The sequence below is a fragment of the Idiotropiscis lumnitzeri genome, chromosome 21 (genome assembly GCF_059441095.1).
Source record: "Idiotropiscis lumnitzeri isolate Australia: NSW breed Sydney's pygmy pipehorse chromosome 21, RoL_Ilum_1.0, whole genome shotgun sequence".
In the NCBI taxonomy this organism is placed as follows: Eukaryota; Metazoa; Chordata; class Actinopteri; order Syngnathiformes; family Syngnathidae; genus Idiotropiscis; species Idiotropiscis lumnitzeri.
Genome location: NC_142411.1, coordinates 1149342 through 1177127, shown reverse-complemented (window position 1 = coordinate 1177127; position 27786 = coordinate 1149342). Strand labels below are relative to the sequence as shown.

Here is a 27786-nt window from a genome sequence, read left to right as displayed (position 1 = left end):
GTCCGTGCCGTTGACATCGATCGCGCCGGCTCACCCGCCCCTCAGCTCGCCAAATCAATGGCAGCCTAACGAGATAAGCGAGCGTGCTAATGAGTTAACCGAGCGTCGGCGCAATCGCAACTGCAAAAAGCGTTCGAGTGAGACGGGACGCGTTGCCTCCAAATTTGGATCAGAACTTAAATGCAAATTTTTAATTTGGAACGTCAACTTTTTTTTTTGGGGTGGAACTTCCAGAATGGGCTTTTTACACGCGCCACTTCGGCCAGCTCACGCAGGGCGGGAAACTTCTCCAAATTGATGTCGGCAAAGTCAAATCGTTCAAAAGTCAAATTAAAAAGTCCAACAGACACGCAGGCATCGTTGCGTTTTTTGTTTTTTTTTGCCACTTGCGACCGTTGAGAAGTTGTTTCCCGTTGGCACTGCTCTTGTTTTGGCCGTGACTCACGACGCGAGCCCGTCTCGTCACTCGTCAGGATTGCGGCCGGCGGCTCCGAGGGCCCTTAAATGCTTCGAGCGCCCTCAACTTGAACGCTTCGCCTTCCACGTGCTGACTCACAGCGTGCTCAAAAATCCAAACAAAATCTTCTTCTGTTTCCACATGTCAGCTGGCTCGCTCGGCCTTGCCCCGCGGTGCTAAAATTACTCGGAAGAGCCGCTCCTATGTTAGGTGTCCCCCCCCCCCACGTTCCCCCGGGAGACCCCCTGACACTCCACAACATCCAGTGTCGAGTTTCGCACTCAGATCGAGATTGAGATTGAGAGAGAGAGCAGCAGGGGGAGGCCCGTCCGTCCGATACACGTGACGAAATCGCCACAACAATGTCACGCTCGGGGGAAGGCAAACTTTTTGATTCGCGGGCCACAATGACTTCTAAAATGGGACTGAAAGGAGCAGATTGGTAACCTTACCTCATTGGTGAAAAAAATACATGTAGTAGATAGAGAAAACATTTTTCCATGAAAATGTCGAGTTATAGGCTCCACCCCAACAAAGTCCATCTAGAGTGCGCCTCCTAGAGGGGACACATCAGAATTACAGGGAAAATAATTAATGTTTCAATTTCAAGGTTTAATCATTACATTTTTTCAAGTTCGGTGGGCCGGATTAAAACTTTAACGGGCCGTATGTGGCTCACGGGCCATAGTTTGTATGACTGGTCCAGCTTGAAAAAAAGTTTCGCAATCAAATAACTAAAAAGACACACGCACACCTCACATTGCTGGAATCAGGCACAGCTGTGTGATTGCGTGTGTGCGCGTGTGTGAGTTGCATAAGAGTGGAGTGCGTGCGTGTGCGTGTGCGCGCGTCCCTCCTGGCTTGGAGGCCGCAGCGATCGCCCTCACTCGCTCGCTCGCTCGCTCGCTTGCAAGTCGGTCGGGTCGCCAAAGCAAATAAACAAGCGACGGCTCTCGTGTTTGCGCTTCCCACACCCGGACAAATACCACACACACGCGCACGCACGCACGCTCACGCATGCACGCTCACAGCGGAACGGCGGACTCGACTTGCGACTCGAGTCAACTCAAGTCGCTCATTTGATGACTCTTGACTCGCTTGAAGAATCGACTCGACTTTGACTTGACAAGTGATTGCGTTTACTTTTGATCATTTTTTTTTCTCAGATGGGATGAAGATTAATTTTTGAGTGAAAATGGAAAAAGCAACACACGCGCCAAGATAAAAGAAAGAACATCCACAAAGCTGACGTCCGTCTGTCGGACGTAGCTAAGCTAGCTGTCACAAGCTAAGCTAACGATGTTAGCTTGACAGTTGCACTCATCAGTTGCTGCTCCACATGAACGAAGCTTTTTTTGCCGTTTGGCATTTCGTTGTGAGACGACAATTAAGAGATAGAAAAGCCACTTCGTTTTGATAATATGCCAATAAAAACAAAATAATTATTATTTACGCATCTTTGACATATTTAATGGTTTTCTTTGTGTTCACTTTTATACTTGGTGAACTTTCGTTTTATTTTTCATCATGCACTCAACAAACATTTGACGTATTTAAAACAAATTTATATTAAAAATTCAAAACTAAAAAGCTTGTTCAAATTGTCAAGCTTTATTTGTTCTCTCTGTGTGACAAACGTGTGTAATAAAGTACAAACAATCATTTGAATTGGAATGCATCTTTCGGTCAAACTCGTTGTACTTGATGTATTCTGCGCGGGCGTGTGTGCGTGCGTGTGTGAACCGGTCGCTGCAAAGGTGCCGGCAGCGGCGTCCGGACGCCTCCCCCCGGTTGGGCCCCCCTCCGTCTATTTCTGGCTCTGCGTCATGCCTGGGCTTTACTCCTGTGGCAAGAGGAGTGTTTCTCGAGGGCTCCCACACACACACACGCACACGCACGCGCGCACGCACGCACGCTGCCTGGTGAAGCACATGTAAACAGAGAAAGAGAGTGAGAGAGAGCGACAAGGTGGACGGACAGACAGACCGACAGCTGAATACATGAATGAATGACAACTCGTTTTGGGGACAGGAAGTGAAATTGGGTGCGCGTGTGCGTGTGTGTGCGTGTGCGTGTGATACCACACAAGGCAGGAAGTGAGATAACAGGTCGCCGTGTCTGTTGCCGTGGCAATGAAAAAAAAAGAGGCAAAGCTTGCAGGTTGGTCTATAAATATTTTTTTTCGAAATGTTCTCGATGAGATGTGGTGGAAAGTATGTTGGACCTTTGCGTTTGTCTTCTCAAGTGTGCGTGTGTGCGTGGGAGTGTGTGTGTGCGAGTGTTGCAAGTCAGCGAGGGCCGTCCAGCTATCACTGCCAGCGTGTGACATTCGAACACGCGCACACGCACGTGCACAACTTGGTGAAGTTCATGTTAACATCGAGAAGGTGCTTGAATGGTCGCTGTCATGAAATGCTGAAACTTTTTGTTGTCGAGCGCGCGTCAGTGATGTGCAAAAAAACAAGGCAGGAAGTCAGATGACAGGTCGCGGCGTCTGTTGCCATGGTGATGGAGGTGAACGAGGGAATTCTTTTTTGCGTTAGTCTTTCCGTCTTCGACCATTCTAGCTTGTGCGTCGCTCTCCGCTGTTGTCGTGGTGACACAGGAGACATTTTTGGCAGTGTGTGACAGTCGCTATTAAACGCACACACACGCACACGTGCACGGCATGGCCAAGGCCCTCGCACACTTCACTGTCTGAGAATTTGTGAATGGAAAAATGCTTTAACACACTTGGCTCTCCAACGCGACTTCCAAAGTGTGTGCACGTGTGTGTGTGTGCCTGTCTTATCAAAGTGGTGTGTGTGTACGCGTGTGCGTGTTCTTGTACGCGTGTATGTGCGAGTGTATGCTGTAAGCGTGTCTGAGCGTCACCGTGGAAATGCCTGACGCACGTGTGTAACGTCCGTGGTGTGTGTACATGTGTCCAACGTGTGTGTGTGTGCGTGTGCGTGTATCAGTGTGAGCGCGTGTTTCTGCAAGTGCACGTATTGCGAGTGTATACGTGTGTCTGTGCACGAGTGCGTGGGTTTTAGTCACTACTTGATGTGACAAACACACCGTGGCTTTGTCATCCTGACTACCCACGCGCGCGTACGCGCGCACGCACGCGGGTGGCCAGGTGGCCGCATCACCTTGCCGTCCGGCTTCGACGACACGCTGGCCGTCCATCTCTCTCCCTGCAGGTAGAAAGACTTCACGCCATCGCGCCGTCTGTGCCGCTGTCCATGCCAGGGCCGCACACACGTGCATGCGCGCGCACGAGCGAGCTCACGTGCCCGCGCTCGGCGTGCCTGCCGAATGGCGGAGGGATGCATTTCGCAGCGCAGTCAAGACTTGGAAAGTTGACTTCACTTTGCCAAACGCTTTTTGCTTTCCCTCTCCCTCATGTAAAACTAGACGAGTGCGTGCGCGCGTGCGTGCCAGGCCAGGGAGTGTCCACTGTGTGTGTTTGAGGTTGGAATGCGGCTCGTATAAGTCACCTCTGATTTTCCACTCCCGCTGGGACACATCCCATTATCAGTTTTATATGAAACGAGGAAATTCCTCTGTGGTTCACGTGCGTGCGCGCGCGCGCGTGTTCGGGCTAGAACTCAAGCCGCCCCCACCCCTCACCTCACCTCACCGCCCGCCACCCCCTCCGCACCCCCCACTGGTGACCTACTTGTTGAAAAGCTGGTGCGGAGATTTTGCGTTTGTGGCCGTTTTGTGTTTGTTGCTGTGAGGAGATCTGTTGCCGGTTGCCATGGTGACGGCTCATGGCATTCTGCTCGCATGATGTCATCACGGCCACTGCCAGCCACACTCGAAGGAGCCGTTGCGCGGCGGTCAACATGATGATGATGATGATGTTGGAGGTTGCGCGCGTGAGTTTTCGAGTCACGTGACTGACCCTGATGGCAGGCAGCCATTGAGGGTTCTCTTAGTTTGGAATTGCGATTGGCCACCATGACATGCAGCGCTTTGGGTTTGGTTTCAAGCGTCGTTTTGGCGAACTTCCTCCGCCGTCCACTTCCGGTGCAGCAGCCTGCTGACTTCCTGGCCGCCCCCGCACAGCGCCCCCTTGTGTTAGCTGTTTGCACGTCTCCAGTAGACGGGCTGTGTTTTACGAGTGACGTTCTTTCCAGCTCTAGTTTCACTTTTGGCGCACTAATTGCAAAAACAGCCGTCAAATGTGTTTGTTTTTTTTTTGAATGTGTGCGCTTAATGCTTTTCATTTCGGCGCTTGCAAGTTTGGCCGGTGATGGTCGAAGGCTGGTGAAGGTCGCATTCGTGGCGGTAGCTCAGCATTTTTTGGAGGCGGTGTCAAATATTTGAGAGCATGCGAGTTCACCGATGAAGAGGCTGACTTGGAATTTAAAAAAATATATATTGAAAAGGACTTTCCAAGTTGGTTTTGTTGCCGACTGCAAATGCAAAAAAAAAAAAAATGATTGACGTCGCCTTCTGATTTTGCCATCCCATCCCTTGCCTGTGCGTGTGTGTGTGCGTGTGTGTTTTGCCTCTTCTCCTCACCGAAGCAGCAGACGAGGCGGATGCGGACTAAATGCTGGTCTGGTGTCTGCGCATCGGCGTGGGTTGTGCAACGTGGCTTTAGTGGGTGTGATGAAGTATGTGCGCCTCATAAACGCCAGCGTGAAAGTGAGCGCGGGCGCTTGTGCCAAGAATGCTCCACACAGCCGCTTTTTTTTTTTTGTTGATGCCCACCAAGCTTCCACAACGCGCCGTGCATGTTGATGACCGATTTGCTGCTTCGGTCTTCAGTGTTGACTTTGCCGAATGAAAAGAAACGCGTGCGCCATCTGTCGTCGTCCGCTTACTTGTTGGGTCGTTTGTCGGCCACTGTCGTGACGATCGGGCGCCGGTAGATGGCGCTATTGCGTGGCTTTGGTTTAGAGCTCAGTACAGCTTTTGAGTGGAAGAAAACGATTAGCCGGTAAATGTCGGCCTGTCACGGCCATGATGAGGGTGCGAAATGTCAACGTTTAGGAGGCTGACACTTCGTATGAAAAAATATTTGGAATGGACAATTAGCCAAATCGGGCCCATGACAGCCTCATTTCACGTTTTCGAGTACTCGCAAATGCTTCTGATACCCGTCACCGATACCAGTGAGACAGTGAACTGCATCCCCGTCAAGATGCAATTTTTATAACCTCATGATTGTTTTTATGAATAGTTTGCGTGTATTATTCGTGTGCTGCTGAGTTGAGCACTCAGACTGGAATCGGTGTGAAAAAAAAAAAAAAAAAATGCACGTAAACGTTACTTGTAACGGAAAGGCCGCATCCGTTTTTGTGGCCGCATGTGTTATTCCGGCGGTTCCTCTTTTTGTCATATGATGTCGATGATCAAGTCCTTTTTTTAGCAGTTGCTGTTCTGCATCCCAACAACAGAAGAAAAAAAAAATTGCCAAACGTTCCTGTGGCGAGAGTCGCGCGAATTTGAAGGCCACCGCAGGCAGAAATGGAACTCAAGTCGGCCGTAAAACAAACATTGTTGTCACAGCTCAATTACACTCACGCCATCGTTGCCGCTTGCCAAATTGCGACTCCGCCGGGGGTCGCGCGCACGTGCGCACGCACCGCGCTTTCAGCCCCTCGTTGTGAAATGATTTACCTGCTGACACGTTCTCGCCGTGTCTCTTCACTCTCGCGCTCATTCACGTCCGGGCTTCGCTTGTCCAGCTCCGGCGTGCACGTGCGCGTGCACAACTGCAGATGTTCATCTGAGGTCAACTTCGGCTCGTGTCCACAGCGGCTGTCATCGAGTAAATTTACGAGCCGAACGCTCACGAGTTGCGTTCGTTTGACGCACCGCGACCAAAATACTCAATCGGCCATTCCGAGGCCAGCGTGCACTGCACGTGCACGAGCACGTGCACGAGCTCACTTTCGTCCCAACAAATTTCACATTTTTTGAGCTTTTCACTTTCTTTTTTGGCTCAAATTTGTTTTTGCCCAAATGGCCACCAAAGCACTAAAACTCCCCAGACGACATCTCTGTGCGTGCGTGCGTGCGTGCGCACATGCACGCACGCACGCACGTGGCCATGTTGGTGTGATTCCCATCAGGCCATCCTCCTTTTTTTTTTTTTTACCAGAGGCTGTGCTGACTCACGTCCGACTCCAAAGTTTGTCAGTCTTGCACAACAACTTTGACTTTTGGCTGCTGACTGGTCACTGCGACGACGCGGTCGCCACGGCAACAGCCGTCACCTGCCACCTGGGGAGTTAGCGATGACGAGACGCAGATGTTCGTCAGACTGTGACTGAGCCACGCGTGACCTCGACGCGCGCGTGTGCGTTCGCACCGCCGATGCAGCTTCCCTCGCTCAGATCATTTCAAATTGGAAATTGTTTGATTGCCGTGCGCTGTCGAAATCTCGACGTCGTTCAAAGTGACAACTATTCCGTCGCTTCCAGTGGGCTCACTTTGCAGGTGAGCGATTTCAAGTTTTCTGGCTGCCGCTCAAAGTTGAGTGCAATTGCCAATTTAGGTACAAAAAGCTGTCAAATCTGTCCATTCAGTAAGCCCCGCCTCTCTTTGGTGGGCGGGGCTTACGCCCCAGACTTCTCCTGCAGTTGCAAATTCGTGCGATTTGGGTCTGCATTTGAGCCAGAAACAAAAGTGGAGCAGGCGTGTCAGGAGAGACAAAAATCTTGCAAGAACTCAATTATGACAAATGACAACTTGCAATTTTGCTCACCAGACAAACATAATTTGCTTTGGCAGGCCGCATGAAATGATGCTGAGGGCTGAATCTGGCCCTCAGGCCATGAGTTTGGGACCTGATCTTGATGATGGGGCAGCAGGCCGCCCAGGACTCCATTACCCAGCATGCCGTGTGTGAGAGAGAAAATGTGCTGAGCGAAAGCTTGCTAGCGTGTCATCTCTGCATCCGTTGTCAAGAGGTCGTGCGTGCGTGCGTGCGTGCGTGTGTGTGTGTGCGCGTGCATGTGAGAGCATGTGTTTCCCATCTGGTTCCGCCCAATCCCTCAACTCTGACTTCATTCTGACCTGCTTTCTTTCTTTTCTCTTTTCATTCCTCAATCGTCTTCCTCCTCCTCATTAATCGCGCACATGCACGTGCGCGTTTCTCCTCTCTCGAACTCGAATGCGACGCCGTGGCCGCCGTTGCGCGAGCGTGTCGATGATGTCATTCGCTTGTCATTGCGCAGCCGATTCACTCGCTGGCTCTGCTGAGATTCTTTTCCCGGATTTCCTCTGCGGCGCGTCAAGATCAGCCGCAGCGTCGCCATCAAACAGCAGAACGATGAGCTCACTTCCTTTTTTTTTTTGTGGCCGAGAGGCGGAACCCACCCTGGACTGGTCTCCGCTCATGTCTTGCGGGTCCATACGCCGGGAGTCGTGTTTCCAAGCTGGAAATAAAGTTGCTATTTTTGCGTTTGTGTCCACTTAAAAAAAAAAAAAAAAACACTTAGCGCTGTCGACAGAGTGTTATTTAGCTTCAGTAAACGCGTGACGCTCGACTGTACGAGGGCACTTGAAGGCATCGCGACCGCCGCTCGGGCAATCGGGCGGAGCGGCGCGGTTCTTCCTGTCCTATAAATATGATAATAAATATTTGAGTGGTCCCATTAGAGCACCAGGTCGTCTCGTCCCACCTAATGATCTTGTCGGGCCCGCCGGCGGCAAAAGGGGGCTAATTAAGCGCCAAACAGGTTGAAGGAGTTGAGAGTGTTCATTAAGGCGCAAGGCTGATGAATTAACGGCGTCGAGGTTGGTTAACGACCGGCGTGATGAATTTGAGGAAGCCAGAAGGTGAGGAATGGTCGCCAGCCTCAGGAGGAAGCCAAAAAAGAAAGATTGATGGGCGCAAAAAAAATGTAGAAAAAGTCAGATGTGATTTAGTGACGTGGAAATGAAGAGCAGAAAAAAAAAAAAAAAGTACGAAGGGCGGAAAGCACGTCCGTCACTTCATGGACGATTGGAACGCTCGTGTGTTTGCATCTTTGTGCAATAAAGCCTTTCTCTTCTGCAGTTGAGTAAATCGACACGCAAATACGGCATATGACGAACGTGCCGTTTTTGCTGCTGCCTTCACCAAAACTGGGAAATTGGAGTTTGGCCCGTTGCCATCCATCCTCCAGCAATTGTGTGAAAGGGACTGGTCGCCGCTTGGCGTTGACAAACGAGCAATCCGCAACTTTGGCCAATTGCCAATTGTTGGCGTTTGTGTCCTGTGACGGCCAAAAAATAAAAAATGCAAGCGAAGGAAACAAGGAAGGAAGGAAGGAAGTGTAACGCGGCCTTCCGGGAAGTGCAGCAACTAAAGCAAAGAGAGACGTTTTCCTTCAAGCCATCTGGGCTCTTTTTTACTTCTCGATGTTCGGGACGCGCGCGCACGCACACACCTCCTACCTACCAGCTGCTCATCGGATGTGAGGGGAGGCAGATATTAGCGTCGTGTGGGTGAGAAGGCTGCGCACGTCTGTGCGTGCGTGTGTGCGCATCCAGAGCAGGTGTTGGAGACAGTAGTCATTCACCTGCCGCCCACGCACGCACGCACGCACACGCATCCACACGCACACACCCATGCAGACTTTTTGGACGCTAGTGCTTCTGAAATAAAGAGAAGCGAGCCAGAATTTGGGCTGACAAATTTGGCTTCAGTGTGTGCGTGTTTTTGTGCCTGTGCATGTACAAATTGCAAGCGCAAATTGCATCCAAAATGTCGAGGCCGTTGCCTCTAAGAGGCGGAGCCTAAACGTGTGACACCAGCAAGTGTGCTGCGGCCCACAGCAGCTTTCGCTCCGTTTTTGAGTACATTGCGCTCACAGTTTTTGGAGCGTGGAAGTTAGTCATCGCAAGGCGAGGCGACCTACATGTTTCTTCTTTTGAGAAGAAAAATATGAAGCGCGACGCCGGCGGGCCGGCAAGGCTCGGGTCTGATGCAACGGCGGGCAACATGGCCTCCGGCGGCACTTCCTGTGAGGCCTGCGAAACAAACGAGCGAGTGAGCGACAGCGCTGAGGTAGGAACGCGACGCACTCGCTAAAGCGAACCACGATGATCACGTGACAACGTCAAGGCGCCGTTGTCACGTTGTGGCAATGACACAAAATGAAGCTGGAAAATTGGCGGCAGTCCTCATTTACCAAAGACGTACTTGATTGACAGCTGAGCTGGGCGTGGCCTCAGCGATTTTGTCAGGCTTCCAAAATACTCAACACGGATCTCCAAGCGGGTCATGTGACTTAAAAAAAAAATGTCCGCTAACTCCGCCGTCGTGCACAACACAAGCGCACCCTTTTCCTGTGTCCGTCGAGCTTCCTGGAGGATTCTGCACACTGTTGTGGAAAATCTAATGAAGCTGCGTGCACGGGCACACACACACACACAGCGCGTGTAATAGTTTCAAGGCTGGCCCAGCAGCTCTGTGGAAAATATGACTGGCTTCTCTTTTCCACTGGCAATTTACACCAACAGGACGCCTGTTTTTCCCTCCTCACCTCAGCTCACCGCCCTGCACCCATTAGCCCCCCCCCCACCTCCTCCCCTTCCTCTTCTGCTAAATGGAAAGCTGACAGATGTTCTACGTGCACGACCACGACACTTTACACTCGACGTGGACATTTTTTTTCATCTCGACTCCGAGTGAGTGACGGAGAGCTCCGTCAAAGCTGGCAGGACAGCAAAAACAGAATCTCGCGTCACACGCGTGCGTGCTCGCCGTTCTAGCAGGAAGTTATTCCAAGCCTGGAACATTATTAAGTGAAAACAAGCCACATTTGTGTGGCGTTGCATAATCGTTGTTGCGTCCCAACACTTTGCCGCAGCAGCAGCACATTTTTCTGCCGCTCTTTCTCCCTATATGGACGCACGAGTGCGCGCTGCACTTCTCTCCAAAATTTGGGCTATGCGGTGTCATTTGAGGGTGAACCTAAAATGTTGGCCAACGTGAATTGCTTGAGGGCTGTCACTGACCAATATTTGACAAATGTGTCAATTTTATGATCTCTGAGCAAATAATCCTAAAATGTGCAAACAGAAAACGACTGCAAATTCTCCTTTTTTCGTGACCTTCGTCGATTCCGACTTTGACCAGAAACAAGATCGTCGTGAAGCCGCAGAAGCTTTCGCAGTGGATGACTTGTGACGTCAGGATGTGACTTCGCCCCCTGGTGGTCGGCTGACCAACGTTTGACAAAGCGAGCGTTCGATTGCCCACATTTCAAATGAAAATAATCGCCGACAATCGGGTTTATTTGCGGGTGGCAATCAAAATCGTGACCCCCGATTAAAAGTCGATTAATCGTGGATCGCTGCTGCTTGAGCGTGAGCGATGGAATTTTTCTTTCCGCCTCGGAACATGCGTGGAGCCGAGCGAATTGTGCAACGGAAGCTTTTATAACAAGTGCTAGGCAATTGTGACCTTGGCACTCCGACTACTTCCTACTCCCACTCACACTCACGCACACACACACGCACGCGTACACGCACGCGTGCACGTCCAGCTGCCGGTGCTGTCACCTCCCACACATGCACACCCACATATGCATTTGTCGAACCAAAATATCCAGCCGTGCCGTTCACTTCCTACCTGTGCCGTCGACAGTCTTGAACGTCGTGTGCGTGTGCGTGTGTGTGTGCACGTGCACGAGCACGTGCACTCATTCCGAGTTCACGTGAAGTTCATTCGATTCATCTCGCAGCCACGCAAGTCTGCTTTTCTTCTTCTTCTTCTTTTATTTTTCTTCTTCTCTGGTGTCATTTGCCTCTCCTTGTTGTGGGTCTCTTGTGGAACGCGTTTCCATGGTAACCCTCTCTGATTGACAGCCGAGCATTGAAACAAAACACGGCTCGCTGTGACTTATTAATGACAATTTTATTTTATTTTTATTTTATACATTTTTTTTGGGGGGGGGCTGCTTTGCACAAAAAAGTTCCGTAATATTTTCGTTCATTTGAGGAATATTTCGCACCTTTGCCATGATTGCAAATCTGATCTCCCCACTGCTGTGATTAATTGTATCCTTTTATTTTGCTGAAGCAACATGCCAAGCAGAGGAGTGACTTGGCCACAAACATTTTTGGGGGGCTTTTGTGACACTTGAAACTAGAAAGCAACAAAAACACAAGTGAGGCAAAATCCTTTTTGTGCCACAAACGTGCCTCATCGTTCAAGTTTTATTGATTTATTTATTTATTTTGACGTGTTTGCCGTTCTCCTCCGTCAACGTTCGTACTCGGTTGGAATGCGAGCAGACTAAACTTGTCCCACTTGCAACGCGTTCCCGTTTGGCTCGCTCAGAAACGTGACGGGCTGAGATCCAGCGCTTCGTATTTATTTCCCTTCCGCTTCAAACTTGCGCTGATCTCAAATCCAAAGCAATGCACCGCTGCCACCAACAGGCAGCTGTTTGTCATTGCGGTGGTTTACAAACGAAAATTTCACAGACGAGTATTTTTTTATTTTTTATGCTGACAAAATACATCTTCGAAGCTTCATTTCCCCCCCAAAAAATCAGAATTCGATTCCCGGTTTTCTTTTTCTCAACTTTTTAGGCAACTGTTCTGGCATTTTGGGGGACGCGTTCGTTTCATAGAATTAAAAGTGGCTGCTCGGTGAAAAAAAAAAAAAAGGGATCTTCTGCAGGCAGTTTGCAACTTTCTTACTTGGCCACACTGGCACTTTGTTTTGTGACTTTGACGCCGTGCAAAAGCTCATTTGGCCTATTTGAGGCCAAGCCGGCGCCTGCTTGGCAGGCTGTCATGACGAGCGTCTTCCTCCCGCCGACCATGTTTGGATTTTCTTCTCCACGAGGAGACGTTTTCTCAAAGCCGAAGTGGCCATCGGGCACAATTCGGCAGCCACAAGAAGGGAAAAAAAAAAAAGCACGCACGTTGTACACTTGCTTTGAGAGAGACGATTTTTTTTTTTTCGATTTTTTTTTTTGTGGCCAGTGCAAGTCAAGCTCAAAGTGCAGTCTCACTGAATTTTTGTCGGCCAGGCTCAGAATCGGTCTTCCTGTGCCTCCATTAAGTCCAGCACATCACCTGCGCCACAACTTAGACCGGCCTTCCGCTGGCCTAAATTCTCGCTAACTTTCTGGCAGCAAATCGTCCGGTGCACGGAAGGCGCCGGAATGCCGCGCTCGGTTCGATACGTTCTGCCAAATTCCTAAACACGCTTAACAGGACTTGCCCCAGCACGAAAAATGAAGATGCGCCACTTTGCACGCCAAGTGCACGCGTGCATCTTCGCCAAAATCGAGCCTGTTGCGTCAAAAGCAGCCTTTTGTCACTTTGATTCTCGGAATATTTTGCCCCCTTTTTCCCGAGAGAAAATATGACATCATCGCATTAAGTTTTGCCTTTTTTTTGTTGGGGGTGGGAGGGGGGGGGGACTTTATTCCAGTAATATTATGTTTGTTTGTTTTTTCAAAGAGTACAATTGTCAAATGGGACAAAGTTTGAAAAGATTCCACATTTCTATCATAATACGGTTGTGCGTTTTTGTGTGCCACATGATGATTAGTGAGCTCGTCTCACACGCACACGCACACACGCACACGCACACGCACGCGCACAAATGAACAAACTGGAACATTAAGTGGAACAATAAGTGATTCCCAGTCGGGGCCAAAGAGAAGTGAAGCCAGAATGTGGTGCCAACCGCCCCCCCCCCTTCTCCGCTGGCTCGCGCCATTAACCCCCCCCCTCCTAAAGAAGTTAATCAGTGAATGGAAAGCATTAGTAACGCCACTTAATCATTTAAACGCTGTCTCACCACACAAGCACGACATCACGCTTGGAAAGACGAAGCGTGCTCTTTTGTGTTGGTCACATGACCCTTCAGCTGATTGCGACCATTCACTTGCTTTCTTTTGTTTCGCTTGTCCCGACTTCATCACCTCTTCGGAGCGCAACCATCACGTCCGCCAAGTTGTCCAAACCGCCCCCCCCAAAAAAAAAGGGCGCATGCACGTGTCACCGTCAATATTTTCATGATACCGCATCACAAACGTGTGAATGACAAACGTCGTCGTCGAGAAGCGACGCGCAAAGGCCGTGCACGGATGAGCTCGACATGACAACTGAAATGTGAGCGAAAAAAAAAATAATAAAAAAAGAAATCAAACCGACCGCACAACACGCACGGCCGCCTATCAAAGGAGACAATTCCAAAAACATGCAACGATTGGTCACATGGGCGACCGGTCCAGGTTCCCCCTCACTCGCTCACCCTCGTCCACGCCGCAAGCCGTGCACGCACACACGAGAAAAATAAAGAAACACTTTCAGTTGTTGTGCCTCCAGAATTCCAAACATTCCAGTTGGTAGGTGGCACCCTGATGTGCCAATTTGAAAATAACTCACACTCACGCGCGCGCACCCCCACGCACACGCACACCCACGCACACACTCACACACACACGCGCGCACACTGCCTAAAATATGCCGGAAACAGATTTGCAGAGATTGCTGCCGTTTGTCGATCTTCCTTCGTTTCGTTTTGGCCACGCGAGTGCGGCAAACGCCAAACGGCATCGATTGACATCAAGAGACCTATCAGGTGTGTGCGCCAAGTCCTCACACCTCAACATGCTGTGACTGGCCGCCGCGGCGAGGCAGCCGAAATTGTCTCGGCCAACTCTGGTTGGATCGTTCAGCTGAGAATGTGAAAAACCCCAAAACAAACGATAGGTGACTTTCTCTTGGATGAGGTCACCAAAATGTGTCAGCTCCTAAAACAAGCAGCTTGAGTTTGAGCAAAGTCATTTCCACGTTAAATATACTGCAAAGTGTGTTTCCGAAGATGACAACGATTGTTTAAATCACAAAGTAGAAACGATGAAGTAAGGTACACACTTGCGCACGAGCGACTAAATACGACGACTTCTACCACTAAATAGCGTGCAAATAGTTTGAGAAATTTGTCAAATGTAAAATTGCCACACTGACGATTCATTTGCTGCCCAAAGCACATTTTATTTGTTTTGTGTGAGGAGTTGCATAGCAGAATTCGACAAAAAAACGGCCTTGAAAAATTAGTCGGGAGGCTCCAAATTGAAAAGCATGCAAACGTTTTTTTTCATTGTTAGCGAAATGTGGACTGCGGTGTCAGCTTTCTGTCGTGTTTGCGCGTGTGGGAGCTGCTCCTCAAAAAAGGGAGGCACGGAATAAGATGCTGATCGTGGCTCTTCAACTTCTTTGGACACCTACGCACACACACACACACACGCACACTCGCACCCACAATGATACTCCCACGTCACTTCCTCTGAGCTATTTATATCGAGCTTTGTGTCTTTTTAGGAACCGCGTGGGTATGCTTTGCACTTGTGAGTCACCGAGTGGAGGGAGGGTGGGCAGGCGGGCCGAGCGGCGGAACAGGCAAAAGCATCCGCGCTCGAATGTGAATTCATAAAAAACGTGAGACGCCGACATTTGCAGAGAAAGTTGCTCTTGACTTTGCTGTTTTGCGTTGTCGCACGTCTGAAACGTTGCTTTTGATGTGACGACAATGCACGCGTGCACTTCCATTGTCGTGAATGCTGACAAATCTGCCAGGAATGGTTTAGAATTACCTACAGATGACGCCTAAACACTACTTTTACATTAGCCCGAGCTTAGGCTGATCTCATAGAAGTTCACCGCTTCACTTCAACTTAGTTCCTTGGCTCCAAAGTGACATAAGATGGCGCTAAAGCACTACTTTAGAATTAGACGGGCTTTGGTGCCGTCTTGCGGTGTCTTCGGGCGTTTCGGAAAAAACACAAAGGCAAGCGAGCTCACGTGAATCGCGAAGTTTACTGCACATGATTTTGGAGAAGGAACGTACACAACTTTTCACTCTTGTTGTTTTTGTGTCCCCACCTTAGATCAGCTCCAGAATTGTCTGCCTGCCTTCAAAATAAATGAGACGAAATGGGAAGAGACGCCTGATGTTATTTTGTAAAGTTGCCAATTTTCTTTGCACTTCCTGCTCCACACGTTCCGCAATGGCCGCCATCAAATGTTGGGTTAACATGGCCGACGGCGTTGGGACTCGCTAGGCTTCCAGGAGTCGTGTGCCCATCGCCCTTCTCCTGCCTCCTTCCCGCTTCTCCCAAATGGAAGCTCGCGAGTCTGCCGCCGGTGGCGACGGCAGACGGCAGTGCCCAAACAAGGACGCCACCAAGGAGAAGATGCCTCTGCACAGGAAGTGGGCGTCCGAACCCTCCGCCACCGCCAAGCGAAGCACTTTTGCTGATCCGGCAGCGAGACACCGTGAGAGTTTGCCGTGCGGCGCCAACGTGGCGTCCGCACCCCAACACAACTACGTCATCACCGGGAATTCTGGGAAGCTGCTATCTGGACCTTCACTGGTCGGGGCGATAGGAGGCCCGCCGCCATCTCAAGACCCCCAGGGTCCCTTGGCTCAGGGTTTTCCAGGGGGGTACTCCTACCAACTGGGCCAACCGTACCCTCAGCATCCACAGACTGAACGCTTCCACTCGGGAGCCAAACCCCAACCAGGACTTGAGGCACACGCCTGGCCCTTTGCCGGCCAGTTGCCATCAGACGAACTGTTCCCAGTGGTACACCCGGGACACACGCACTCCCACGGAGCTGGGATGGGGGCAGGCAGGTTCCCTCGGCAAAAATCTCCAAGTTTACCCAGCTCTTTTGTGTCGTATTCCCAGACGGGGCCTGACCCAGGAGATGACGGGTACAGCAAAAAGGAGCCAAAAGCCAAAAAGCCAGGAAAGTACATATGTTATTACTGCGGCCGCGCCTGCGCCAAGCCCAGCGTCCTGAAGAAGCACATCCGCTCCCACACCGGCGAGAGGCCGTACCCTTGCGTGCCCTGCGGCTTTTCCTTCAAAACCAAGAGCAACCTTTACAAGCATCGCAAGTCCCATGCTCACGCTATCAAGGCCGGACTAGTGCCGTTTTCGGAGCTGGCCGTTTCCCGTGGCAGTGACATGGACCAGGCATCCCCTGGGGGTGAAGGCGACGTGCACTCCGACGGGGAGCAAAGTACCGACACGGATGAGGAAGGAGTGGAAGGAGCCACCATACTGACAGACAAAGACGCAGCCATCAAACAGATCTCCTTAGAAGCTGACAAGAGTCCAGGTAATCGGGACTTGTTACGTATTTGTAGTCATGCAGGTTTTGGTAAACCACAAAAGTTGAATGGAAGCCCCAGGATTATTTGGTGAAGTTGTTTCATCTTTAATCCAAAAGGCTTCTCTGGTTCTAAATTTGTTTACGATTTCCTGAAAGTTCTCATACGGTCAAATCTTTTTCGATATGTAAGGAATTTGTATGCAAGGTCAGAAACTGACATATCTAACCGGCCTTCATCCCATTTGAGTCTGGTTGCTCCATATTTGTACCATTGTATTTTATGAATCTTTTCAACCACTTAAGGATTTGGTCTAGGTCCTCGAACAGTGTTGCAGGTCTTTATTCCAATTCTCATATTTGAAATAGACAATCTTGTGCCTGTCTGTCACTTTGTAGGCAGTGCAGAACCAGCGTATGCAGACTCAGCTGAAGAGCTTCCTGTCGGCTCCATCAAAGTGCCTATCTTGATCGTTCCCAAGTCCAGTGGGATGGACTGTCCGCCGTTTCAGGACATAAAAGGTTCCCACCACATGATGACGTCGCTGGCCGGGAGAAGAGGCCGTTCGCTGGACGACGCCCCTTCTGTCAAACCGCGTTTGCCTTTGAGACTGAATGACAAGAAAGGCCTGGATTCTGATTGCGCTGCAACGCAGTCACTGAACCTCCTCAGTCCTCACAGCAAAGGCAGCACAGACTCTGGCTACTTTTCTCGTTCTGAGAGTGCAGAACAGCAGATCAGCCCTCCAAATACGAATGTTAAGACATATGAGGAAATCATGTTTGGTCGGACTTGGTACTACCGACCCAACTCCAGATCTCGGCAATTTGTCACAGTAGCAAAGATCTCTGAGGATCATGTCTGTTTACGTGGGGATGTGGCAATGTCCAGAGATCCCAAACTTTATCCAAGCGGTCCTAATCAAAGCAGTGCCGGACTTCTGGAACCTCCTTCAGATTCAGGGCCTCTTATCAGGAGCAACTCCATGCCAACATCTTCTCCCACAAACCTCAGGTTCCCCCCGGGGAGCCGAGGCAGCCATTCCTTTGACGAGATGATGACGTCGGATGATGTTTTTTACCAGCCGGGACTCCGCCGACTCCAAAGACAAGCGGCTATCGAACTGGTCGCCCATGAAGCCCACGCAGGAGACGCTGAGAGCTCTGGACACATGGCCAAGAATTTCCCTTCATCTCTCTCTAAGAAGCTCAGTGAACGCACTTCAGGTGCTGCGGAGCCAGTTGTCTACAGCCCGTATGGTACAAAAGTGAGCATGTCAGAAATAGCCACCAGAAAAAGGCGGAAGGAGAAAAGCGTTGGGGATGAGGAGGACAGTCCTGATCACTGTGACAGTAGCTGCAGCGGTTCAGTGGAGATGTCAGGAGACTATGTCAGCTTGGATGGCTCAAGAGGGACCCCAACAGGCAAGGGTTCTCTTCAGAGTGCTCACAGCCAATCAGACAGCTTTGATACCTGTCCAAGTATGTGTTCCGAGGACGTAGCTCTGTTTACCGACTCTGAATGCAGGAAGGCTGCCGGAAACGTCATATCAGTCATCCAGCACACCAACTCCTTAAGCCGGCCAAATTCCTTTGACAAGTCAGAGTCATTTGAGCAGTCGGGATATCATCCTTCGGCCCCGTCCAGCCAGTACTCGGAACAGTCAGACTCGGATATCTTCGAAGATGCTTTGAGTCCAGAGTCGGCCCTGCTGAGAACCGAGAGTATGGATCAGCAACCGCAAAGCGACAGTGACTTGGCCTCACTCTCGTCTTCGTCTGCAGCGGCTTCCCCCGGACAGCCTTACCCCATCCCGCACAAACTCGTGCGCCAGCCCAACATCCAAGTTCCCGAGATCAGGGTAACGGATGAGAAAGACACCGAAGCTCCGATGGCCAAGGACTTGGACAAGCATCCGACGCATGTGGAGGAGTTCCAGCTGCCGCAGAGGAGTGACACCCTCTCCCAGATGCCGTCAGAGAAGTTGCCGCCCAAGAAGAAGAGGCTGCGCCTTGCAGACATGGAGCATTCGTCTGGAGAGTCCAGTTTTGAATCCACTTGCACCAGCCTGTCTCGGAGCCCGAGTCAGGAGAGCAATCTGTCGCACTCTTCTTCTTTCTCCATGTCCTTCGATAGAGACGAAGCCTTCAAGACAGTGTCGCCCACCAAACAGGTGCCACCTCGTGTAGTCTCGTAAGTTCAAGACTCCGTTTCAAAGCCATCGTTTAACCCATTTGTCTTTGCACTGACCTGACAGGAGGACACCGCCTCCGTTGGGGGAGCAAAACCATCTGAGTTTCTGACAGTGCCCGGCAGCGGTCATTCCAGCCACCAGCAGCATAGGGAAATGAGGAGGTCGTCCTCGGAACAAGCGCCGTACACACTTCCCTCAGAGGTGACTGAAATGCGCAGCAAGTCCTTCGACTACGGAAGCTTATCGTCGTCCAGGCAGGGAGAACTCTACACAAGCGCCTCTGCCATGAAGGAGCGCCGGCGTGGTTTTCTTGTCCGACAGGTAGCAGAAATAAATGCCACTCTAGTCGATTTATAGTAGGACCTTGACTTACGAGTTTAATCCAGTTTAGTCCAAACTTGTACTACTGCACTTTGCTAGACCAAGAGCTCAGTCACTCATCTAATTGACATCTTATCAACTACAGGCCTCCCTGAGTGTCTATCCAGAGGCAGTTGTCCCAGAACAGGGAGGATCTGAGCTGTCAATCAAACAGGAGAGCGTGGAGCAAGGGGTGTGGCTTGGCCTGACAGGACCAACACAGAGAAGCGGCAACGTAGCCAGCAAAGCCCAAAGAATTAGCAAAACTGTTGGCGGTAAGTTGTGGAAATGTTGTTCAACCGTAATGGCAATGTGAGAGTTCGTCACATGTACAAGTTCCGAGTAAGTCTCAAATCTTAACTTTCATGTGGCAAAAATTAAGCGTGTCAAGTTGTGTGAAGTCATTACTTGGGTTCAGCGAGTCATAGGTCAAGTCATAGAGTCTTGCTTAGTCACATTCGCATTTTAGCCACTTTGCACTCCGTGTCTGTATTTGCCTTGGTTATCTGTTCTCTTTTATAGTGAAATTCAATTCAAATGCCAAATGATAGCCCAGAATTGGCAACTTAGTTTTGACTTAACGCATGGTTCCATTCCGCTCTGTTGTAGGAGCTCACCAGCAGCACGTCCTCCAACAGATTTTCAGTGAGGACACTCTGCAGGACGAACCTCACTACGGAAGGTAAGAGCCTCCTAGACAGACGGCTGGCTCTAAAAAAAGGGCAATTGTTATTGAGCAAAGGTCTTTCTTTTGTATCAGGTGTTTGCAGCATCGCCTCCAGAGCCAGGGCTCCTCATCCGAGGGCGAACATTCAGCTCACGACGTCAACAGGGAAGTCGTCCAACAGCATCCGAGTGCTCCTCCGTTCCTCTCTTATCAACAGTCAGCTATGTTCTGGAGTCACGAGGTCAGTCAGGCTTCGAGACAACGAACGAGCCTCCAGGCCCAGCAGCAACTCCAGAAGCTCCACAACCCATCTCCGAGTAGTTTGTCTGGGCAAACAGCGCTCTACAAACAGCTGCTCCAAGATCAGCCACCACACAATGGAAAATCTGACACAAGTTTTCCAATGAAGCCCGCCGTATTCCAAGAGCAGAACCTGCCATGTCTCTCATCTAACAGCACCGCCGGGCCCTTGCAGCAGAGCCAACCCATCTTTGCCACACAAAACCTGGGCTGCCACACTTCTCTGCCTTTACTGGTTCCTGTGCGCATCCAAACCCACGTGCCAACATACGGTAGCGTGATGTACACCAGCGTTAGCCAGCTGGTCGCTCACGGTCAGAGGAGAGGTTTAGTCGGACAAAGTCGAGCCAACATCGGAGACGTGCCCTCGCCGGATGGCGCTCTGCGTGTCAGTGAAACACCTGCAGGCCTTGGAGGAGGTCCAACTGGAACAGGATTCAACCTATCGCACTTCCTGGGACAGACGGATGGAACAATGTTGCGCTCCCCTCACTGGAAGTCTTCAGTTTGTGGCCCCAACACGGGAATTCCTCTGTCGCTAACGTCGGGTACCATATCCACCACAGATGCCTCGGGGTCTGGCATTGGAGGCAGCAAGAGGATGCTTTCTCCCGCCAGTTCCTTGGAGCTCTTCATCAAGACCAAGCAACAGAAGAGGGTGAAGGAGGAGAGGATGTTTGGGCAGATGGTGAAGGAGTTGAGCGCTGTGGAGCTGAGCAGCACCGACAGTTGCAACAAGCTTGAGGAGGGAACCGGTTCCGGCGATTGTGAGAGGATGTCCGCTTCTCCTCCGCTGGGTGACTTCCCTGTTCCCAACAAGATCGCAATTCCCATCCGTTCTTCTGCCTGCCACCGGCCTGATGTTTCCCGGCCGGAAAGCTTCACTCCTCCTCTCCAGATCGTCACTGACTCCTCGCCTGTGACGTGTGGCCGAGATTCCCCCGAGGAGCTCGACGTGGACGAGTCCCGTGCCAGCCCCCAGTCCATGATCTCCTCCAACGATGCAGAAGACGCCACCAAAGAGCCCGCGTCCAATCAAGTCCCAGCATGCGTCATGGTTCAGCTGGCTGCCCACCAAAGTCCGGGACTTCCCAGAGCAACGGGACAGACTCTGCTGCTCACCGACGTGTCCGATGCTCAGCACCTTTTCCAGTTTCCAAGCCTGCGCACCAACAGCAGGGTGAGCTGGTGTTTCCTCAACTACACCAAACCCAACAGCACTCAGGCCGAGCCACAGAGCTCCATCTACAGCTCCTGGTGCATCAGCTCCTACAACCCCAACCCTCTGAACCTCAGCACCAAGGCTGCGCTGGCCTTGCTGAGGTCCAAACAGCGCAATAACACCGAGCACCTGTACGCCACGGCCGCCATGGCACCACCAAGTTCAGGGAAACTGGCGTCGTCGTTCGCCTGGAAGCTGCGCTTTGATCAGGTACGCTTCACTTGCAAATTCGCCGATCGAGTGAGACGAACCGAAAATGACACACTTTGCTTCAGCAGCTGAAACCAGAGCTGATGCCGGTTGACGTCAGCCATTTTGGAAGAAAGATGAAGGATGTGGCCTTGTGGGAGCGCCCAAAGGAGGAGCACGTGGAGAAGGACGTGTCAATCAAACGCACTGCCGCCGAGCCGACTCGCATCAAGATCTTCGAAGGCGGGTACGTTCGACACCTCAATTGAATGTTGGGATTCAATCGGGTTCAAATTTAAATGTGATGAATGTAAAGTGAAATGTCAAAATGTCGCATGGTGACCCAGTCTGGAATTTCAAAAACATATACGTGAGCTTCAATGACGCCTCTTAGTTGTCCGACTCGAGCCCAAAGCCCGATGGACCGATGGACGGACTGATCTTAAAAGAACAGCAAGTGATCTCGATCGCAAATGAAAACGCAACAAGGCTGACTTATGAGTGAACTTTCAAGACATCTGTTTAAAGCGAGATCGCCGCTTTTCCAGCTCGACATGAGACTTTTACAGCTTGTTCTTTGTGTCTGTGCATGAGTCAGCCAGAACCAAGTCTGGTCAAGTCATCATGAGCACAAAAAAACACTCACAATGACAGCTGGCTTGCTATTGTTCTTTTCCTCGCAAGCTTTTTCTCACGAGCGTCTTCGTATTAGCAACGCCATTGCCAATTTTGGGGGACTGGGGGGGCGTCCCGCCTTTGCGACGGCCGTCCGTTCCCATGGCGGGGATGCCACCCCAATTTGCACATGACTTCCTGTACCGCGTGACCGAGTATGCTTAGACTAGTTCTCTGGTCTTGAGTCTCTGGTCCGCTTGAAGATTTCCGATCTCCGCCTAGCAAGTTGCAAGCTAATGCTAGCATGTGTTTGCCCGCTAGCTCATTAGCACGTTGACCAAGCCGGAATCACTTTCGACTTTTCTGGCTTTTGTGATTCTCTACTGGTGGCTCGCAGACGGGTTGTAAAATTAGAACAGCGGCGACCTCAGTTGAGGATGAGACCGATGGGACCAAGATGAACTTCATTGTCAAAATGAGACATAAAAGATGAGGAGTTCAGCTAAACGTTGACGTTTTGAACATGTGAAGAATTTGTGGACTCCTTGGAAGGACAAGTGAGAATTTTGGTGTTTGGTGCACAGATACAAGTCCAATGAGGACTACGTGTACGTGCGCGGGCGCGGGCGAGGCAAGTACATCTGCGAGGAGTGCGGCATTCGCTGCAAGAAGCCCAGCATGCTGAAGAAGCACATCCGCACGCACACCGACGTGCGGCCTTACGTCTGCAAGTTCTGCAACTTTGCATTCAAGACCAAAGGTGACCACGATGCGTTTTTTGGCTGACAACACATTGTTTCGAGTTGCTGAGCAACCAGACGGTTAAACGGCGTGTGTGTGCGCGTGTGTGTGTGGGGGTGTGTGTGCTCGTGCAGGAAATCTGACCAAGCACATGAAATCAAAAGCGCACGTAAAGAAGTGTCTGGAGTTGGGCGTGTCCACGTCTTCTGTGGACGACGGCGAGGCAGACGACGTTGGTAAGCACGACTTTGTTCGTCCGGATTTTTTCATTTCCGTGCGCCACTTTGCAAATGTCCAGCAACTTTATTGAGAAGAGAATTTTGCCAGTTTGATTGCCATCGACGGCACGGCTCGCTCTCTTTCGACATTTTTAGATTACGATATTGACCATCGTTTGCTTCTCCCAGACGTCGGCGAGGAAGCCGGCGTGCGACGCAAGGCGCTGGCCGATCATCAGTTCTCCGACGCCGACGACTCGGAGGACGACGGCGACGACGTGGACGACGAAGACGACGAGGACGACGACTGCGACGGCGACTCCACCCCCAGGACGTCGTCCCGCTCGGCCAGCCCGTACGGCCTCCCCGCGACGGCGGCGGCCGCCTCGCAGTCGCCGCCGCTCTTCGGCTATTTCACCACCGTGCCCAGCATCCGCATCACGCTGCAGGCGTCGCCGGGGCGGCCGTCGCCGCCGCCCCCCATGGACGAAGACCTCTCGCAGGATTTCTCCTTGCCGTCTTCCCGCCTCTCCTCCCCCGAGCCCGACTACTCGGGTTGCCCGTCCCCCGTCTCGCCTTGCTCGTCGCCGTCCGCCTGCCAGTACCTCTCGCCACGCGGCGCGTCGCCTCGGCAGGATGCGTCGCCGCTGCGCCACCTGTCACCCAAGCGGGACGTGGGCGGTGGGCGGCGCGAGCTCTCCCCCAGGAGGGGGCACCTGGCGCTCCTCGCCCCTCTGCCGCGTCCCACCTCTCCCGGGAAGCGAGAGCTGTCGCCGCGAGGACGCCACAAGGTCGCCATACGGCCCAACTCGCCTCGACGCGGACTTCATCAGCACCTCCTCCTGCAAAGGTCAGTTAGCCGGATTCTAAACCAGTGTTACAATAAGAAAAAATCAGACTCTAACAAAAATAAGTATCACCATAATTTCTTTTTTTTATTTATATATATATCCCGAAGTTGTTGTGCTGTGAGAACGTTTTTTTTTTTTAAAGCGTTGTTGTGGCGGCCATGTGGCTTTTTTTTTCATTCTTTGTTGTTTGTTGTCTTGCAGTCAGCAGGGCAGCTCGCGAGGCCTAAGGTCGGCCCACCTGGCCGGGCTGCTGAGTCAGGCGGACTTGAGCCCCGGAGGACGTCGCAGGACCGCCGGCGCAGAAATGGACACGGTAGGTCGCCCCGAGAATGGCCTTCCATTTTGGAATTAGGCTGTGGCGCCCCCATGTGGCTGACTGGACAACGTTTTTCTCATCCGGATGAACTTCAAGTGAATTGTCTTTGTGTTTTGTTTTTCTTCCAGGAATGTGTTCCAGGTTTCCCAGGGGGGCGGGAGCAGGTTGGTCACCGTGGTCACCAGTCGGGTCTACCCCATCAGGTCTTGTTCAGTCACCTCCCACTTCATTCACAACTGCAGGTACTTGTGCGACTTCTAACAATTGAATTGATCATATTTTATTTAGATTTATAGATCATATTTTGGACTTTTTTACTTTACTTGATTTAATTTAACTTTATTATACAATATTTTATGGCCTCTCGTTATATTTAACTTCATTTCCATGTTTATTTTAATTTGATGATATTTCACTGATGAGATTTCTTAACCCATTTACTAGCATTGACGGCTAAAGATGACAAAGATCCCTTTTTTACTCAGCTGGTATTAAGGATTACATTTTGTCTCATACGATCACATTTTATGACATTTATTTGACCATTTATTTGATTTATTTCTTTTACCTTTTACATTTGCCCAGATGGGTTTTCCTTTGTGTGTTACTGTGATGACAATAATTTGTGCTTTGTTTGCATCAGGTGCGTTCTCCATTCCCCATGATTCCCATCGGCGGCATCCAGATGGTCCACGCCGTGCCCACGTCGCGCAGCGCTCCTCTGGGCCAGCAGGGGGCGCCGCAGGCCGCCGCGTCACACCCTTTGCCGCGCCAAACTCTGCCGGAGGACCCCGAAAACTTGGAGGCCTCCGCCGCGTTCGGAAGAGGGCGAGCGGGCGGGGGGTCGTTGGGGTCACCCCCTCCCGTCGTGGAGGAGCTCGTCGGACGCGAGCAAGAGGAACGCATCCGGACGTGCACCAAAGCCATCGCCTCGCTGCGCATCGACCCCGACGAACTCGCCGACGGCAGGCGAGGCGGGGGGCCGCGGAACTCCGCTTCCTCGCCGGAGGAAGGACAAGTTGCGCGCTCGGCACCCCCCGCCGTTTCGCCGCCGTCGCCGGTGCCGCCTGGGGCTCAGCACTTTAGCGCCCCCCCGCGGTGCCCCTCGCCCGGGACGCCCCCGGACGCCTCGCCAAGCACAAAGACTAGCAAAGACGCATCGTAGGCGTGCAAACAAATGGCGACAGCAATGAACTTTTTTTTGCACAATTTACTCGCTTTTCTTTCATTCTGGAATCAAACATGCACACGCACACGCACACACTCTTGCACAACAATTTGTACACACACTCATACACACAATTGATGTTGGGAGATGTTCTTATTTCAAGACTTTGACAAGGATGGGTGCGCGTGCGCTTGCGCGTGCGTGTCCTGGGGGGGTCGGCCAGCTTCAAAACAGTCAACTGGTACTTGAATAATAACAACAACAAAAATAATAATAATAATAGTGAAAATAAAAAGAAGACGTGTGCCTTTGCTGGGTGCTTGTGTTCATTTCAGCAGCCCCCCCCTCCTATTAACTTCAAGATCCCCCCTCCCTCCGCCCCCTTCCTTTTTTTTTTTTTTTATTGACACCTTCCCGTCTGGACAAGCGATGTGAAGTGATTGAATTCTTCTGATTATGATGTACGGTTGCACTAAAACATATTTTTATAGGAGTGAAAATGCTCTTTTTTTTGTACAGCAAAAGCAGCAGCAATTGAATAATGCTATTTATGATGATGATGATGAATTTTGTTCCCATGTTTGATAAATTGTACATTTTTCTTTCTTATTTCTGTGGTGGCCGCCTTTTTCTATGTCCCGCATGCTTTTATTGCTGACATCAGCGATACATATTCATGACAAAATATTTAACCTGCATATGAATTCTTCCATTCACGCTATAATCTCGCCAGGAACATTTTGCATTCAAGTGCTTTTTCTTGCTGATCTTTTTCTTCTTCTTGAGCTGATATTTTCACAAATATTTTCCCTGCAATGTTTCTGCATTAGCTGAATTAAGACCCCACCCATATTCTTTGTCCTATCAACTACATCCTTGAAGCCCACCCCCCCCCCCACTGTTTCCCACTCCCGTGTGCAATTTTTTGTTTGACGTCCCTGTAAAGTGAAAAGGAATGTCTTGTAAATTTCCCACACTACGACAAGAGTGTTGTTAAAAACCCTGCCAAATTTTGAAGGATTTAATCAATCACCGCTGTGGGCGTGTCAAGTGGGCGGGATGAAACTCAATTGTCACCTGTCCATCAAATACTTCTGCGACCACCTGGAAAAAAATCTATGCTACTTCCTCTCACACCTTTCTTACGTCTGCCTTTCAAAAGAAAATGTCACCACATTTTTCTGCCTTCTTGTCATGATGCGCGTGCGCTCACAGCCAACGACGAGGCGCTCTAAAGCTGCCACGCCAGCCCAATCCACGGTACTCACGTCGGTACTCCAATGGAACTTTTTGAAAAACAAAAAAGAAAATCAAACCCCCTTCCTTGCGCTTGTGTCGAAAAATTTCCCAAATCAGTTTGAATTAGCAAAAATGAGCGCGTAAATGTACATATGTACATATACATACATGTCGTGTACATGAAGCGTGTGTGTGAGTAGTTTGTTTTTGTATGAAAACATTTTCATTACATTATTATTTATTATCAACGCCTTTCAGATTCTCTGAATACTGAATGAACTTTTTTTTTTTTTTTAAATCTCTCTTTCTGCCTGGTGAAGGCCGTCGAGTGTGTAGACGTGACCCGCTTATGAAAAGAAGTCTCTGTGTTGTGCTGGTGTCACAAAAATCACCATCGTCTCACAAATATGTGAGTGAGGGCGTGCGGATGTTGACGTGCAAACATGAATTGCTGTTTTCCAATAAATGCAAATGGAACAAGTTGCATGCGTGTGATCAATAGCATTTCAATGCAGTTCATTGATTGAGATATGAGATCATTAACTTATGAAATGGCTCACGCGTTAAACTTTTAGAGGTAGCACTGTCTATGTTTATTGTTGTGCAAAAGTTGGAGATCATATGAATGGTGGCAAAGGTTTTCAAGTGATTGAACTTGGTCTATGGGCTGATATTTGTGCCACTAGAAACTGAATATTTGAATTGAAGACTGAATATCTGAATTAAAGACTGAATATTTGAATTAAAAACTGAATTATTGAATTGAAAACTGAATTATTGAATTACATGAATTGTAAATGGAAAATTGTGATGAAAATAAACAATACATATACAATTGTTGTTATTCAATAATTCAGTCTTCAATTCAAATATTCAGTCTTCAATTCAAATATTCAGTCTTCAATTCAAATATTCAGTCTTTAATTCAAATATTCAGTCTTCAATTCAAATATTCAGTTTCTAGTGGCACAAATATCGGCCCATATTGGTCTTTTTTTCATTGTTATAAAAACCTGGCATTTGATCAGGGGTGTGCAGACTTTTTCTGTCCACAGTACATTGCGATATAGTATATGGTCGTGGATGATGACAGACTGCGCAATCTCAGCGTTATATGTTGTTATTTCAACATGTGGGATTTATTTGACCCTGAATGATGAACTGG

General features: G+C 50.3%; 1 protein-coding gene across 3 annotated transcripts in view; it reads left to right on the top strand.

Annotated features, from left to right (window-relative positions):
* hivep2a (HIVEP zinc finger 2a) overlaps positions 1–27105 on the top strand; it is a 36011-nt gene extending 8906 nt beyond the window's left edge. The window contains exons 1-14 of one of the 3 annotated variants that reach the window (XM_088285830.1): positions 744–2617; positions 15310–16549; positions 16940–18714; positions 18799–19056; positions 19202–19370; positions 19705–19777; positions 19856–21494; positions 21560–21720; positions 22673–22848; positions 22964–23065; positions 23237–23897; positions 24100–24211; positions 24343–24456; positions 24858–27105. In XM_088285830.1, the coding sequence (XP_088141956.1) occupies positions 15541–16549; positions 16940–18714; positions 18799–19056; positions 19202–19370; positions 19705–19777; positions 19856–21494; positions 21560–21720; positions 22673–22848; positions 22964–23065; positions 23237–23897; positions 24100–24211; positions 24343–24456; positions 24858–25379 (6771 nt within the window). In that variant the 5' untranslated portion in view covers positions 744–2617; positions 15310–15540 and the 3' untranslated portion in view covers positions 25380–27105. Of the gene's footprint in view, positions 1–743; positions 2618–15309; positions 16550–16939; positions 18715–18798; positions 19057–19201; positions 19371–19704; positions 19778–19855; positions 21495–21559; positions 21721–22672; positions 22849–22963; positions 23066–23236; positions 23898–24099; positions 24212–24342; positions 24457–24857 lie in introns of those variants that run through there. The other 2 variants (XM_088285832.1, XM_088285829.1) reach the window with 2 other exon arrangements.
* Positions 27106–27786: the final 681 nt, after the last annotated feature.